The following is a 15,456-nucleotide window of genomic DNA, read 5'->3' as shown; positions in this document are numbered from 1 at the left end:
TATGTATTATTCAAGTTAGCATTCTTTGCTGTAAATGTAGAAGTACTTTACATTTATAGTAGCAATATTTTATGTCTTTTAAAAAAATATCAAAGAGATGATTTTTTTTAAATACCAAAAGGATATTTTTTAAATGATTACAGTGCTTCTTACTGTGGATCCAAGTTAGAAAAATATTTGACTTAAGCCATGGAAATCTGGAATTTTATCTCCTAATTGCTTGTAATTCTGAGAATCCTTGAATCAGTTACCTTTCTTCCTTAGTGCTTTATGTCTTGGTGTATAAATGACAAGTGTGACTTCATCTAGGTCTCATTAGTGAAGATCTAGTACAAGGCCTAACAATCAGTGCCAAGGTCTGGTGGTATATCCTATTTAACCTTATTTGGAAGGTTGTTTACATTATCTTTGAGATAATATATTCTTGCAATAAAATGCATAATTTCCCTGCACTGTTACAGGAATCTTGGCAAATCTGACCCATGTAAATGGAGAATCATGAGTTTCCTAATAGCCCTTTATAGGCAATCCCCATTCCTTATTGGCTCTGGAGATCTGTATCATTAGCAACTAGTATTGCCTGTTCTAGAGCTTTGTAAAGCGGGTTTTTACTCTGTAGGCTCTTTTCTAGTAGTAGTGTCTTTTTCTTGTCAGAACACAGTCTTCGAAGTGCAGCCATATTGTTGGATTTATCACAGTTCATTTCTTTTTAACTTTGGGATTCAAACGCACAAAACAATTTGCCTATTCATTTATCATTGATGGACATTTTGTCTGTTTCCAGCCCAGAGCTCTTATAAATAATAGCTGTGATACACATTCGTGTGTAGTTACTTTTCTAGAAACGTATCTTCATTCTCAGTAAATATCTAGGTGTGGCCTTGCTGTGATGTGGTGGTATGTAACTTTGTAAGAAATGTCCTAGCTTCCTTCTTAAAGACGATGTGCCAATGAATGCCCTGCCAGCAACGTGTGAATTCCCCTGGCTCCTCATCCTCCCTAGCATTTGGTGTTCTCAGTCTTATGAATTCTAGGCACTTTTGTGGGTGAAGAAAGTAAAACTTTTCTTTCATTTACTATTATAACCAAAATTCTAAAAATCATATAATATAAACTGCTATATAATAACTGATGGTTATTAGAATTGGCACAGTCTTTAATGATGATAATGCTAAGCATTGGGGAATGTTTTATTTTCTTTAATCTTTAGCTGTTTGCTTACGGTTCCCATTTATATTTTATAAGTGATATATATATATATGTAAAATGTTATATGTTTGTGTGTCTAAGCATATTTATTGTCTCAATTTCTTTACTACAGTATTATGAAATAATTTTTCTTCTTCCATGATCACCCTTCTCTAAAATCAAATTCTTATGCTTGAAAATATTGGCATAGCTAATCATAGGAGTCCATTGAAAAAATGAAAAATTCCCTCTCAAAAGGGCACATCTCTACATAACAGATTTTAGTTTTTATAAAAAGTTAGATGTTAAGTTATGACCAATTCAGGCAGGAACTCTGAAATCATCCATACAAAAATGTACTTATGGTTGACACTCCTAACTATGCTAACTGTAAATATTATTTTATTATCATCTCTCCTGGTATTTACTGAAATTAGAGTATGATATCATTTGACCCAGCTAGTGTCCTGTAATGCCAGGTTAGAGACAAAAGGATAATTGTTTTAATGTTCAGAGGAGAGTTAGGTACTGAGCCAGTTGACTAAACGTATAATCAGAACTCACCCCAGAATTCAAACAGTACTTTTTCCCCCTCATTTTATAATGAATGGCCACGAATCTTTATGTACTACTGCCTTCAGAGATAACAAATTTTCACAGACTTAGAAAGCAATAAAATACATTTAACACTAAATCTTTACTGAGCATAGTTTAATCTTTCTCTGATGCAGAAAGCACTTTATAATTTTATAGCTCTGCAGGCTCATTATTGTGCATGCCAGTTATTATATTGGCTCTGAGTAGAAGTTGATGAAGAATAAAAGTATGGGCTAATAGGAGCTTACACTGAGAGGGGCTAATGTGGACTTACCTACACACAACTCTGTATTTTAAAGCAGACATGATTTTTCCCAATTTCCATGTATCCCATGTATTCCCACCCACCGTTCCTTCCAATTTTTCTGAATACATACACCACTCTTGATTTTTCTTTAACAGAAGCACAATTTTCAGGCTTTCCCTATGTGAAAACCATGACAAAGTGATTTTATAGCCACTTCTGAAAGTGACTAAACTTGACAACAATTGTATATAATGCCAACCTCTGCTTTCATGTCCAAGGCCTACTTTCACATCATCATTTTTTTTTTACCCTAAATATGAACGATTTCATATCACTGCATTGGCTGAAAACAAATCCCTTTACAGGAACGCATACGTCACTTAAGTCACCAGGACTTTAACACCTTAACTCTGTAGTATTCAATTTCTCACTCACCGAGAACCAAAGCCCTTTTCCCCCTGTAGTTTGTGTTCATAAAGGTTGGAGAAGAATTAGTATTATGGAACTAAACCAGATTAAGGGGGAATGTGAATTAGATTTGGTAACAGATGGTGCTGTGGAAATTAAAGGTTCTTTGCGAATGGAAGCGACAGCAGCTTGCCTCTGTTCTGTCTCTCCGTCCGTGCACTTGATAGACGGGTATAAATCACAACAATCCTGTCTTGACAGCCAATTTCGAGAATTTGATCTGGTTAAAGACATGGCTTTCCTGCTCCACTCGCTGAAACCTGCTTCTATTTTATTGTCACACAGCACCTTGTCATATTTAGAAAAGCAGACTCACCTACCCTCCCCCCGCCCCTTAATGAAATTTTTTTGTAATTACAGCTTTAGCTCTTTAGTGTTAATTACTTTTCCATTCACCCTGAATTTCGATAATACCTCTCAGGGGTTTCCTTCCTCCCTTTGTCCCACCCTATTTACTCTGCCTCTTCTCTGCCGTGCCCCCCCACCCCGCCCCGCCGCCCCCAAATGCTTTTCGTTCTGAGAAGTTCGTGTCAGGCAATGTTCGAGAATCCTAATTATCAGCACCGTTATTATTTTTTTTTTTAAGGGAAGGACTATATAATGATGTCACCAAATCACCTAAATAGCAACTGTTAAAACAAATGGTATGAAAATATGAAAGGCAGAACTTTTTCTTTTTTAAAAAAAGTGTTGGAGAAATCTCTGCTCCATTCTCTAAGATGAACTCTACCAGGTAAACTCTGGGGTGACTTGACCTTGTGATGATTCTGGGAACTCCAAATTAAAATGCAGCCCTCAGATGTCGGAAGTTGCAGAGAGACACTGGAAACACTGAGCAAATTGCCTGGGCCCTGGATATCCAGCCCTTTAGTTCTGACATGCTTAAGAGACCAGAACAAAGTTGCCTCTTACAAATCCACGTGGCATTTGGGAGAGGAAAGAGAAGAGAAGAGAGAGAGAGAGAGAAAATCACTCCAAAAAATGAAGCAAAGGTTCTTTGAGCCAGCCACTAACAGTTGGTAGAAATGAAGCTTCCTACTGGCAGTCAAATCAAATGTAGTAACAGCTCAGCGGCGCCCCGCTGCTTGCTGACAGCGTGGTGTCCCACACTGGGACAAACACTCACTTAAGCACTGATTGTGGGGAATTGCCCTTTCCACCAGCGCCTCCCACCGCAAAAAACAGAACCAGTGAAAAGAGAGCCATTGCTGGGGGGTGGGGGAGCCCCACCAGTCCAGTCCCCCAGCCCCTCCGAAATGATCACTGCTCTGTTTGTCTCTTTGTAGCCCACTAGGAAGGACTCCTCAGTTGAATGTGGTCATTGCAGTTTGAGTGTTAGATGGCAAGTTGTGTGGTCTCTCCTGCAACACACACACGCCTGGGACGATAGTTCTTGCTCTCCAGGGCTAATTTGAGTCACAGGCTAATCCAGTGTTCTTTGAGTAAAGCAACGCTTACTTTTGTGTCATTTATTTTATAGAAGGCACGTTTGTGCAGTCTTCCGTTTTACAAGTTTGGAAAGGGAGGGTGGGGGAGGATCATGCTTTGTCTGAGATAGATGTGGTGCTCCATCCAGAGTCAGACCCCAGGCCGTCTCCTCCTCTACCAGGAACTGGGAGAAGGCAGGATTTCCTGGGAAATTGTGTGAGAACTGCTTTTGATTCGAAGTCAAGTGTTTGTTTTTCTTTTTTTTTTTTTAGTGGCAAATAAGATTTCAGGATTTTTCTCTGCATGTTTGTGTTAGAACCTTTAAATGTCACACACAACAAGCAAACCCGCCTGATCTGAACTCCCAGCGCTCTGATGGTTCTGTTGGCTTCCCTGGCTGCTGGTTCAGTGCTGAATAATCCCTTTTTACGAAAGCTGTCATGCCGCCGAGCAGATCCTTAGTCACTCCCCTGGCTGGAATTAACAATATGTGTGGATGTAGATTGTTTTCCCTTGCCCTGCAGTAGTGGCCCATATGTTTTAGCTTTACCTGCTTCGCAAGCAGCTAGCTTCGTGGAAAGCGTGTAAGAGAATGAGGACAGAACAAGAAAGAATCTTTAGAATTCATAATTAGCCGGTTTCCCCTCCCCCCAGGCATGCCCCTCCGCCCCTTCAGCTGGACAGCACCTGATACCGACACACCATAATTGTAACCTCTGCTATCATACATCACCCAAGACCAGCTGCATTTGCATCCAGATGTTAACTACTGCAGACTAAGCTGTTAAGTGAAAAGTATGTAGTTTAACTGCTGTCCAACAGATGTGTTTTATTATCTCCAATTGTACTGTGAATCTCCCTCTAACAGAGATTTCCTTTTTTTTTTTTTGCCTATGCTTGAAGCAACCTTTATTTCTACAGTAATTCCTTCCTGGGGTTTCAGGTGTACTGACCTACCTGTGCGGAGGCAGCTGGTTTGTGGAGAATTCTAATTGCTTTTGCAAAACATTTTCTTAAGGAGTAAAGGTTGATAGCATTACTGTGATCTCAGTGTCCTTAGATCAACTCACACTAGCATCTTTATTTCCAATTTCAGTGTAACCAGCAGACGAAGAGAAGGAAATCCAGGCAGCCTGAGCATTCATTGACCTGGATTTGATTTGTGAACTGCATGACTGGGCTGTGTGTATAAAGCGTCTATATTCGGTTGCCATTTGTAAAGACCAGTGCATAAGGTTTTCTATGAGCTGTGTTCGTGTTTATGTTCTCTGCAGCGAGATGCCGTGGGAAGGCCTTCATTGAGATGTCAAACTCCTCCTGTTGTGTCGACTTCTCTTCCTTGTGCTCCTTGACTGTTTAAAAACAGGATTGTTCGAACACAAGCAAAGTTATTGATCCATATTTCTGTTTGAAAGACCAGAGATTTGTAGAAGTGGGAGACTATTTCTTTCATCTAGGAAGCTTACTGCAGGGGAGGTAGCCCATGGCATAGTAAATCTCGAAGACCGAATAGATGTTACATTCAGCAAAGATATTGTAAGCTTCCTTTTGATGATTTATCTGGCACAGTTGTTGTTGTTTTTTAACCCATGTAAGGACCTTGCTTTGTAGCATCTGTCCTCATCCACTTCCCTCAGGGCTGTTTCACTTTCCCCTGGGGATGGTGACCCGGTCAGCACCGGGACATTTACTACCCAAGTGGATTAACCATGGAACACAATTTCCTAACAGTCCCTGTGTTCCTTTGGCTTTGGGTTCCCAGGAGGGGAACTTGAGTAAAGTAAGCAGCGGTCTCAGGGATCAAAGATGCATTGCTTGTTTGCCCATCTGTTGTGCACCTGAGTTTCTGAGTCTGCAATTCTTGAGATTCTCTTTTAAGATCCATAGGTGTCATGCAGTTGGGCAATTGTGAGGATATAGTTAATTAAGCTGCATTAGGGCAAATATACACACTTGTTAAAACACTTAATTTGCCTCAATAGTATCGATTACATGGCAGAAGTTTGTTTAAACTAAATGGTATTTTCCCCCTACTGTTACAGTCCTGGGATGCAATCTGTGTAATAGCTAATAGCCATCATCAGTTAAATATCATGTTAGTTATAAAGTAATGTCATAAGAATTGATTTGGACTTGGCAGTGAAGGAGAGTTCTCACTTCAAAGCCGATGTAGATGATTAGCCGGAGTTTTAAGCAGAATCATGGCTCATATAAACTGTGTATATTTTATAGACTTATAGCTACTCTATATTACATGAGTGCCCATTATATTAAAGAAAAGCTCAGACAGTTTATTATGCAAAACATCATGTATGCAATTACCCAGCATTATTATGCATTTAACAGTTTTATTGATTTGCCTGTAGCTCACTTACTGTATTTAGAGCTATAAACAAGGGATGCTCACCCCCACATTGAAATAGGTCCAAGGAAACAAGCTAAGGATAAATTACACTGCTAAGAGCCTCTGCGTCAGATCGAATCCTTAAATACAGAAACTGTCAGCAATCATAATGTGTGACGCATTTTGATATCACAGCCCCGTTTCTTTCCCCATTGATAAAGTTTATCAAGCGGGAAGAATATGAAATCATTTGGCAATTCCAACTGATGTGACTGCAATTTCCTACATCTAAAATAATCCAGATAACTTATCAAAGCAATCAGCAGGGGCCTGTGGTGAATGGAATGTGGGGCTGTCTGCAGCCATGTTCTAGCTCACACATTCAGTTGTCCTTCTGGACCAACTGATTGGTTACAATACTCCCTCTGGATACCCTTGCTTGTCTCTTGGTAACACTTGCATGTAATACACCACTTGTACCCATGTACCCAGATACTTCAATCAACTCTAGATTATTCATAATCTGTGATACCCTGTAAATGCTGTTTAGGTGGTCATTATATTGTATTGTCTAGAGAACAACAGGAAGGAAAATAAGTCTCTGTGTGTTTATCATACAACCCAGTTTTTCCATCCACAAGTGGTTGGCTCTGCAGAAATAGGGGCTGCAGGTGCGGACAGCACGGTGTTTGTGGTACTACCAGTCCTAGTTGACTTGAGTGCTCTCTCTATCTTTAAAGAGTGTTTATGTGAAAAGAAGGAGAGACACAGAGAGACAGAGAGATATTACATCTACTGGTTCTTTCCCAAGATGGCCACAACAGCCAGGTGTGGGCTCCAAGTCAAGAGCCAGGAGCTTCTTTCAGGTCTTCCGCAGGCGTGCAGGGACCCAAACATCTGGGCCATCTTCTGTTGCTTCCCCAGGCACATTAGTATGGAGCTGGATTGAAAGTGGAATGGCTAGGAATCACGTCGCTGCCCTTATGGGATGTGGACACCGCAGGCTGAAGCTTAGTTCCCTGTGGCACAGCATCAGTCCCTGCTTGCTCTGCTTCTGATCCATCTTCCTATTAAGGTATATCCTGGGAGGCAGCAGCTTGTGACTCAAGCACTAGGATCCTTGCCATTCCTGCTGGAGACCCAAAGGGAGTTCTAGGCTCTTCTCATGGGCTGGACTGACCCAGATGAAGCAGGCGTTTGGGGAGTGAACCAGTACATAGAAGATTCATTCAGTCTCTCTCTCTCTCTTTCTCTGTCTCTCCTGGATTTCAGAGTAATAAAAATACATGCAGCTGAAGAGTTGAGAAAGCTTTCAGTTTTGACCAAGGACTGTATTTTGCTTCCAGGAGCTGGCCCCTTGTCTCCATACTGCATAACTACATCTCTTGTGAGCAACTCAGCTCCATCTTTAAAGGTAGCCCTTGGCTTATGCTTTTCTTTGAGGGAATAAGTTGGACTAAATTTATGCATTGTTTTTTTCAGAGAAGCAAGAAGCAGTGTTGCTAGGTGATTGTGAACCTCTTTATTATTTGTATTTTGAATTTTGAATTTTATGGTACAATTCCATAGAGTCTGATGCCCCCTCCCAAATTCCCACACCTTGACTAATTTCCCCATATTGTAACGATAGTGTAGTCCTTCATAAGGAGTTATAATTCCATTAGTGTGTTCTATTAAATTGGCTTCCATGTTTACTATGGAAGGTTATTCATACACATGTGTTCAACTGTGTGCCCACGTGTTTTCATCCTTAGCCAATGGATCGGGATTTAGAATTGCTTCCTTCTCCATTGATGATAGGCTTGCGTTAGGTTAACCAGGCAGACCTTGAGATATTTCTTATTAAAAGAAAAAATGCTTTCTCTTCCTTCCCCAACTAAGCCAGTGTACCTTAATGCAATGATGATATGTTAGACCCAGCAGTTGTCAAAGCATCGTATTACTGTGATGCCATAATGACACCCTGTCTCTGTAAAGCAGTCCTGTTTTCCCAAATCACACGCTGCACCGTTGATTTCTGACATGACACTTCATTCCACGGCTTTCCTTTTCTTCGGCATCTTCCTTCTCTGACAATAGCAGCTGGTGCCCATTTTGTTACCAAGTGATTCACATTCTGCCACTTTACCAGAGCGCAATTAGTTGAAGCGGGAGGGGTGGGGGAAAGCCCGTTGTTGACTTGGTAACTCAGGCTGCCATGAGAGCTGCTGGGTCAGGGGCTCCTAAGCTGTCCCTCGGGGGCCTGCAGCTCTAGTCTAGAGCTTTTCCACTCAAAGTGTTTCGATTTACATTTTTAAAAAGCCTAAGCTGTGAGCTATTTGAAAGTGTTCTCTGTTTTTTTTTAAAGCATGATAAAAATCTGATGATTTCAGAACCTCGGGGACAGTGCACCACTCCTGGCAGCTGCATTTCTGCGTGAAGTAGTCTGTGGGACTTCACAGCCTCCTGTTCCAATCCTGAAGTTGTGTGGCTCGTGAGAGGAACTGCTCTGTATTTGTAAATTTGAGGATTTTCTGGCTTCAACATCCCTATACAAAGACATGAGGAATCATTTTTTTTAAAGCTCTTAGGATTGATGGTGATGATGAGTACTATTTCAGGCCCTTGAGAATGACAAAGAAGAAAATAAAACAGTGATTTATTTTAGCATTTATCTTACCTATGAAGATGTCTGGCACTGGTATAGGTACTGTAAAAGATTCAAAAGCTTTTGGTTTAGTGTAATAATCCAAAGGTCTGGAGTTAGCGTTTGGCCCAGCATTTGGGACAACCTTGGTCTGTGTCAGGCCACCTGGGCTTGCCCCTTGGGCCTGACTCCTGTCTCCAGTTTCCTGCTAATGGGAGGAAGCACGAGCACTCACAGCCCCCATAGCTGGGTCTCTGCCACCCCTGGTGGAGCCCTTGCCATTTGGGAAGTGAACCAATGGGTGGGATATCTCTATCCATCTTTGTGCCTTTTGGCCTTTCAAATAAAATCATACTTTTAAAAAGAGTAAGATGAGCTTCCAACACATGTTCCTTTCAAAAATTTTATGCACTTTTATTTATAAGTGAAATATCAAAGTAATAATGAATTCAAGTTCTGTGTAAGACTCACAAGACAAAAAAAAAATGGAGCTGTTTATTTTAAGGGCCTAGATTTTGATGGGAGAATTGAGTGTGTGTTACCCTTGGAACATTATTGTTTTGCTAGCATTTAACAAAATTCTGGGCTAATTCCTTTCTTTGAAATGTAGATCTCTCTGGACACCATTGATATGTGTGGAAATTCAAACTTACGGCATTTGATTCAAGATTATCATTTGTCTGGATGTAGGCAGAATGTCTGGCAACACGGAAGCACAATTATTATAGCATAGTCGAATTTTTACTCACAAATCATCCTCCTGCTCTCCCATACCAGCAGCAATTTTCATGGTTTCTTTTCTGTTTTTTTTTTAAATATTTATTTATTTTGATTGCAAAGTCAGATATATAGAGAGGAGGTGAGACAGAGAGGAAGATCTTCCGTTCGATGATTCACTCCCCAAATGACCGCAATGGCCGGTACTGCGCCAGTCTGTAGCTAGGAGCCAGGAATCTTCTCTAGGTCTCCCGTGCAGGTACAGGGTCCCAAGCCTTTGGGCCGTCCTTGACTGCTTTCCCAGGCCAGAAGCAGGGAGCTGGATGGGAAGTGGAGCTGCCAGGATTAGAACCAGTGCCCATATGGGATCCTGGTGTATGCAAGGAGAGGACTTTAGCCACTAGGCCACTGCTCTGGGCCTCATGGTTTCTTATTCTTTCCCTGTCTTTCTTTCTGTAGGCACATCAAAGTCAGTTAATTTTCAGAAATTATAGATGTTAATTGTCTAGCAGCTGAAATATTTGGTAAATGTTAACCTTTCCCCACCCTTCAGCAAGGGTGAGAAGCTACGTTCATATGATGCAGTACGTGACAATCATAATTGACTGAGCTGCATTTCAAACTTAGTTGAAAATGCTTTTCAAAGCGTTGAAGCCTCAGGAAGGCTGTTCAGTTGCTCACACTTCGTGTCTTGTATGAAAACTGTGTGTCATTCTTGATGCAGTTCTTCCGCCTTCAGCCTGCTCTCAGGGTGTTGGTTTATTGGACAGTAACACATCTTGTTCCCTTTTCTTCATTTCTGTTCAAATAACAAAGTAAAAGTCACCCTCATAAGGCTTTAAAATAAATATTTCCCACACATTTCAACACTTGTTATTTCTATTCATAAGTCTTAACTAAGGTTAGGTTTTTTATTAATCCAGTGTGACCTAAAATTTTTGCATTAAACAGCACAATGTGGAATTGGGCTTATTCTCTTTGGCTACAGATAAAGCCATCATTTTGAAAATGGCTCTTTCTGACAAAAAGGTGTTCTTTTGAAATAAAGTCTTATTCACTACATTCCTCTTAGAGTTAATGTGAATTTTAGTGCCTCTAATTTTAGATTGAAAGTGAAGTCTAGAATAAAATCCACCAGCTGACAATTGAATTTATAGATAGTTGTGAATATTTCAGGCTTGAATAATAGAGCTGTAGAATTTCAGAGACAGAGAGAGAGAGAATTAAGGCTTGCTGTAGTTTTAGGTTATAATGTAATGGTGTCTAGAAAGTGTTGAATGGAACGAGATAAGTAGTAATTAGGAGACAACTGTGTTTAGAGACTGCTTATGCCTCAGTCCAAACCCTGGGGAGGGTGACTCTCCAGGACAGACCTGCCACCAGGGTGGAGGCCATCAGCTTCTTCCCATGGACATGTGAACTGTGGCGTAACCGTGGAGAGGCACAACCAACCGATCTCTGTGTGTACCACCTCGGCCACCTGAGCCTCATCACATCTGAACACGTGAATTGACACTGGCCAGATCCCTGATATCTTCAGAACTTTTCCCCTGCAGTCTTGGGAGTCAGACCTGAGTTGAAACTCTCCCTCCATCGCTTCCTTGCCGTATGATTCCAGCAAGTTTGGGGGATATTCTAGTCTCTGTTTCCGACAGAAATTTCTCCTGCGTAAGATTGGTTGGGGGGGGGGCGTTAAATGAAATAGTAAACTGCTGACCTGGGTTGGGGGTGTGTGGTGAGCACATGGTTAGCGTTAGTGTATCAGCATTTCCACTGGACAGAAGTTTCAACAAGGATGCAGTTTCTGCCAGAAAGCTTAAGACCAAAGCCACTTGGTTCACTCTCATTTACTGTCCAAGCAACCAGACAGTGTTAGATCTCGCCTCTGTTCCAGGGATCGCGTCGCCTGCATCTGGGCTATTGTGATGTTATGGGATGACATGTTGGATGAGACAGCCGGTCGGAGATGCTCCCATTTTTAATAACAGGAATTTTAATAACACACATTTTCATTGAAATTTCATCATTTTTACATAATATATTTTTTTATTGGAAAAGCAGAGATACAGAGAGGAGAAACAGAAAGATCTTCCATCTGCTGGTTCACTCTCCAAGAGGTCGCCATGGCCAGAGCTGAGCTGATCAAGAGCCAGAAGCCAGGAGCTTCTTCCAGGTCTCCCATGATCGTAATTGGTCCCAAGGCTTTGGGCCATCGTCCACTGCTTTCCCAGGTCATAAGCAGGGAGCTGGTTGAGAATTGGAGCAACCAGGACACGAACCAGTGCACATATGGGTTCCCGACCATAGCAAGGCAAGGATTTAGCTTCTGGGCCATTGCACAGGGCCCAACAACACACATTTGACACATACATATTTGGTGACTTAGCAAATTATTCCAAAAATAAGAAGATCATTTCTGGTTTTCTTCCTTACAATTAAAAGTTAGGCAAGTCATATAAAACAAACAAATGAAATCCCATGAACAAAAGGGTAAGGAAGAGGAGGAAGATTGGGAAGAAAGTAACTAGTAACTATAGTCCAGAGAGAAAAAGAGGGATAGGGAAGGGGAGAGACATAGAGAGAGGAGAGAAACCAGGGACAGAAGGAAAACTGGGAACAAACCAGCACAAGCAATTCGCTGGAGGAGTGGGGAAAACGGATTGACCTGCAGGCAGATGGTGAAAGAGTTAATTGTCATAGCTGTGAGAAATTCAGTGCGAGAGGGAGGAGAGTGGAGCAACCATGGTTTAGTACCCTAATAACTTCTAACTGTGGTCTAGGATCATAATGTATGTGCGAGCAGTCCAGTAATTATAAGGTAATAAGTGAAGTGGTGGTGTAAGTGCTCTAAATTAAAAGGAATTCGCAGGGCTGCTGTAAGTCAGTGCCGACCCGCTTTCTTTCAAACGTTGACTTGAGAAAAGTGCTTAGCCCAGAGTGCAAGCTGGGAGACAAGGAGAGCGATCTATTCATTACAACGCTCATTAACAGTGACGGGTACAAGGCAGCAGACGCAGAAGGGACAGGACGCCAGAGTTCAGGCTCGTGAGGGGGGTGCTTTTTCCTTGGGCTGGTGCTTAAGCAAATGGCAATGCAAATGAAAGGGTGAGAGAAAGAGATCTTTTAGTGACTTTTTTTTTCTTCCTACTCACTTTCTTTACTTCTGGTGGTTGCTTGACCTCTGCAAGCAGAGGGAGATAGAACTAAGAGTCACATTCTAACCTTCATGCTCAACCTTCTTAGAATGTCAGAATGCACGTTCCTGAAAGAAATGTCCATGTCCCGTCTGCAGTGTAGTCACCGGACAGTGGGGGTAGGGAGCCCTGGAGGAGAGAGCGGAATTTGTGCCGTGGTAAAATAATGCTGATTTATGGGGAACAAGGTAATTTCAACCTTTGGTAATACCGGAAGACTCCCCCAAATTCTCTTGAATGGCTGCAGCGCAGTGGGAGTCCTATAAATCAGCTTCCCACTGGGAAGCCAGTATCTAAGTCCGCTTCTCAACTGTCATTTCTTTCTATAGTGGACCCTCTCCCAGAAGGTTCTTAGAGACTTTGCTCAAAGGGTTTTTGCAATGATGGTTGAATGGAAAGAAAGCAAACCAACTGTATCTTTTCATCTGATTACCTTTTCAGAAATTCGTTCACTGATGGGTTCAACAAAGAAAGGGGGTGAGGGGTGACTTGTTTCTTTCAGATATGAGAGCAATAGTATATCCAAGAGAGAATCCCTCATACTTCCTTTTGGGAAGTATGGTGCAAAAGGGCAGCGAGCAAGAGGAAAAGGGAAGGTCCATCAAGGGTCTCATTCTTTTAGCGCAGTTCTATTTTCCTGACTATTAAGAAGCAGGTTTATGGACTCACAGGTGTACTGGAGGCTAAAATGACTTTTACTTATTCATCTCCTAAGCAGTGGCAGATCATACAGGAAGACACATACACACCTGTACATATTTATTCATCAGTGCTGATGCCCATTAACCTAGTTTTGTGGGCTCCAGAAAATAATCCTGAAATATGAGCTAGAATTTCATACTTGATATCTTTCTGTATTGCTAAATGGCTTTGAAATAGAGTCATTCAAAAAAAAAAAAACCCAAGTGATTGAGGATGTATTCCCTATGTGTTTTAGTCAGATCAATAAAAGACACAGTTATGCTTATGGAAGCGTGCTGACAGGCAGTAATTACAGAGGATCATCTGTTCAGTGTGGAAAAATAAAAGTTTGATTCTGCTTATAGTAAAATGATGCTGCATCGTGATATGGCAGGAGTAGGGGAATGAAGATAATTGCAATTTTAGAAGTGATTTGGACTTCGTGACGCTCCACCACGTCCAGGGGTTAATTTAGCGGCAGGGCAGTTGATTTAGGTATCGACAGTGGTTCTCCACGAGAAAGGTAAAATAAATGCGATCAGACTCTTTAGAGCTTTTGTTTATGGCCTGTCTGGGCCCTTTGATGTAACCCTGTCATGCCCTTATGCTGATTACCTTCTTGTAGAACAAGAGATATTGACTACAGAATGAGTGATGCTTGGTCCCTGGCCCTTGAGATAGCGCTCTCAAAGAGAAGTGTCTGTAACATACGAATTCTTGTATTTTTTTCCCCCTCTCTTTCCAGCCTGCCTTTTCACTTTCTCTAATCTTTCACCAACTCTGTGTTTCTCCCTCCTTTGTACGGTGCGTCTGACACTCTCTCCTCTTTCTGTCTGTGTCTCCCTCAATCCAGGCTTCTCTGCAGAATGTCAAACAAAGATCGGCACATTGATTCCAGCTGTTCGTCCTTCATCAAGACGGAACCCTCCAGCCCAGCCTCCCTGACGGACAGCGTCAACCACCACAGCCCTGGTGGCTCTTCAGACGCCAGTGGGAGCTACAGTTCAACCATGAATGGCCATCAGAACGGACTTGACTCGCCACCTCTCTACCCTTCCGCTCCTATCCTGGGAGGTAGCGGGCCTGTCAGGAAACTGTATGATGACTGCTCCAGCACCATTGTTGAAGATCCTCAGACAAAGTGTGAATACATGCTCAACTCGATGCCCAAGAGACTGTGTCTAGTGTGTGGTGACATCGCTTCTGGGTACCACTATGGGGTCGCATCTTGCGAAGCCTGCAAGGCGTTCTTCAAGAGGACAATTCAAGGTTAGTCATTGGACTTGGGGATTTCTCCTTTCCAAACTCCCGTGATCCCCTTCCCCCCATTTCTCTTCAAAGTCAAGTTTTACAGTCTTAATTCCACCTGGAATAGTAAACAAAAGTAGACTATAATGAATAGTGGAGGATTTATAGAATAAATCCCTCCCCCCAGATATACTCCATGTCCATGATTTCTACTTTCGCTAATAAGCTCTCATAATGCAATGATAATAAGCTTTGGGAGCAGTTTTAAAGGTATAGCTATTGTTAGAGCAGTGTATACAGCAACTAAACAAGTGTACATTAGATTAATAGTGCCTTCTACTCCTTGGTTCTGTTATTAGATGCATGGAAGTAAGGAATAAATACTTCAGATCGGTGGGTCATACACTTGAGCATGCATTAAAATCACCTGGAAATCTTGTTAAAAATGGAGATGCCTGAGTCCCAGATGCAAAGCTTCATATTTATCACCTCTTGGGCAGTGATCCGAGGATGTATTTTTTTTAACCAATTTCCAAGTGATGGAGATGCTGCCAGTCCAGGGACCACACTCTGAGCACCAATGCTGTAGACATATTTCATTATCTTTTCATCTTCATTCTTTCCCTGTGAGAGGATATACTTTCTATATTATCTTATGTATAAATTCTTCTTTTTTTAATATTTATCTCGTCTATTTGGAAGAGTTAGAGAAAGAACT

General features: G+C 41.6%; 1 protein-coding gene across 5 annotated transcripts in view; it reads left to right on the top strand.

The window, feature by feature from the left end:
* Window positions 1–15,456, top strand: part of ESRRG (estrogen related receptor gamma) — a 607,759-nt gene that overhangs the window by 415,146 nt on the left and 177,157 nt on the right. For all 5 annotated transcript variants that reach the window (XM_058669188.1, XM_058669186.1, XM_058669189.1 and 2 more), the window contains one exon: window positions 14,344–14,759. In XM_058669188.1, the coding sequence (XP_058525171.1) occupies window positions 14,357–14,759 (403 nt within the window). In that variant the 5' untranslated portion in view covers window positions 14,344–14,356. The remainder of the gene's footprint in view (window positions 1–14,343; window positions 14,760–15,456) is intronic.

Source organism: Ochotona princeps, chromosome 10, assembly GCF_030435755.1.
Source record: "Ochotona princeps isolate mOchPri1 chromosome 10, mOchPri1.hap1, whole genome shotgun sequence".
Taxonomy (NCBI): domain Eukaryota; kingdom Metazoa; phylum Chordata; class Mammalia; order Lagomorpha; family Ochotonidae; genus Ochotona; species Ochotona princeps.
This window is presented reverse-complemented; position numbering and strand designations above follow the sequence as displayed.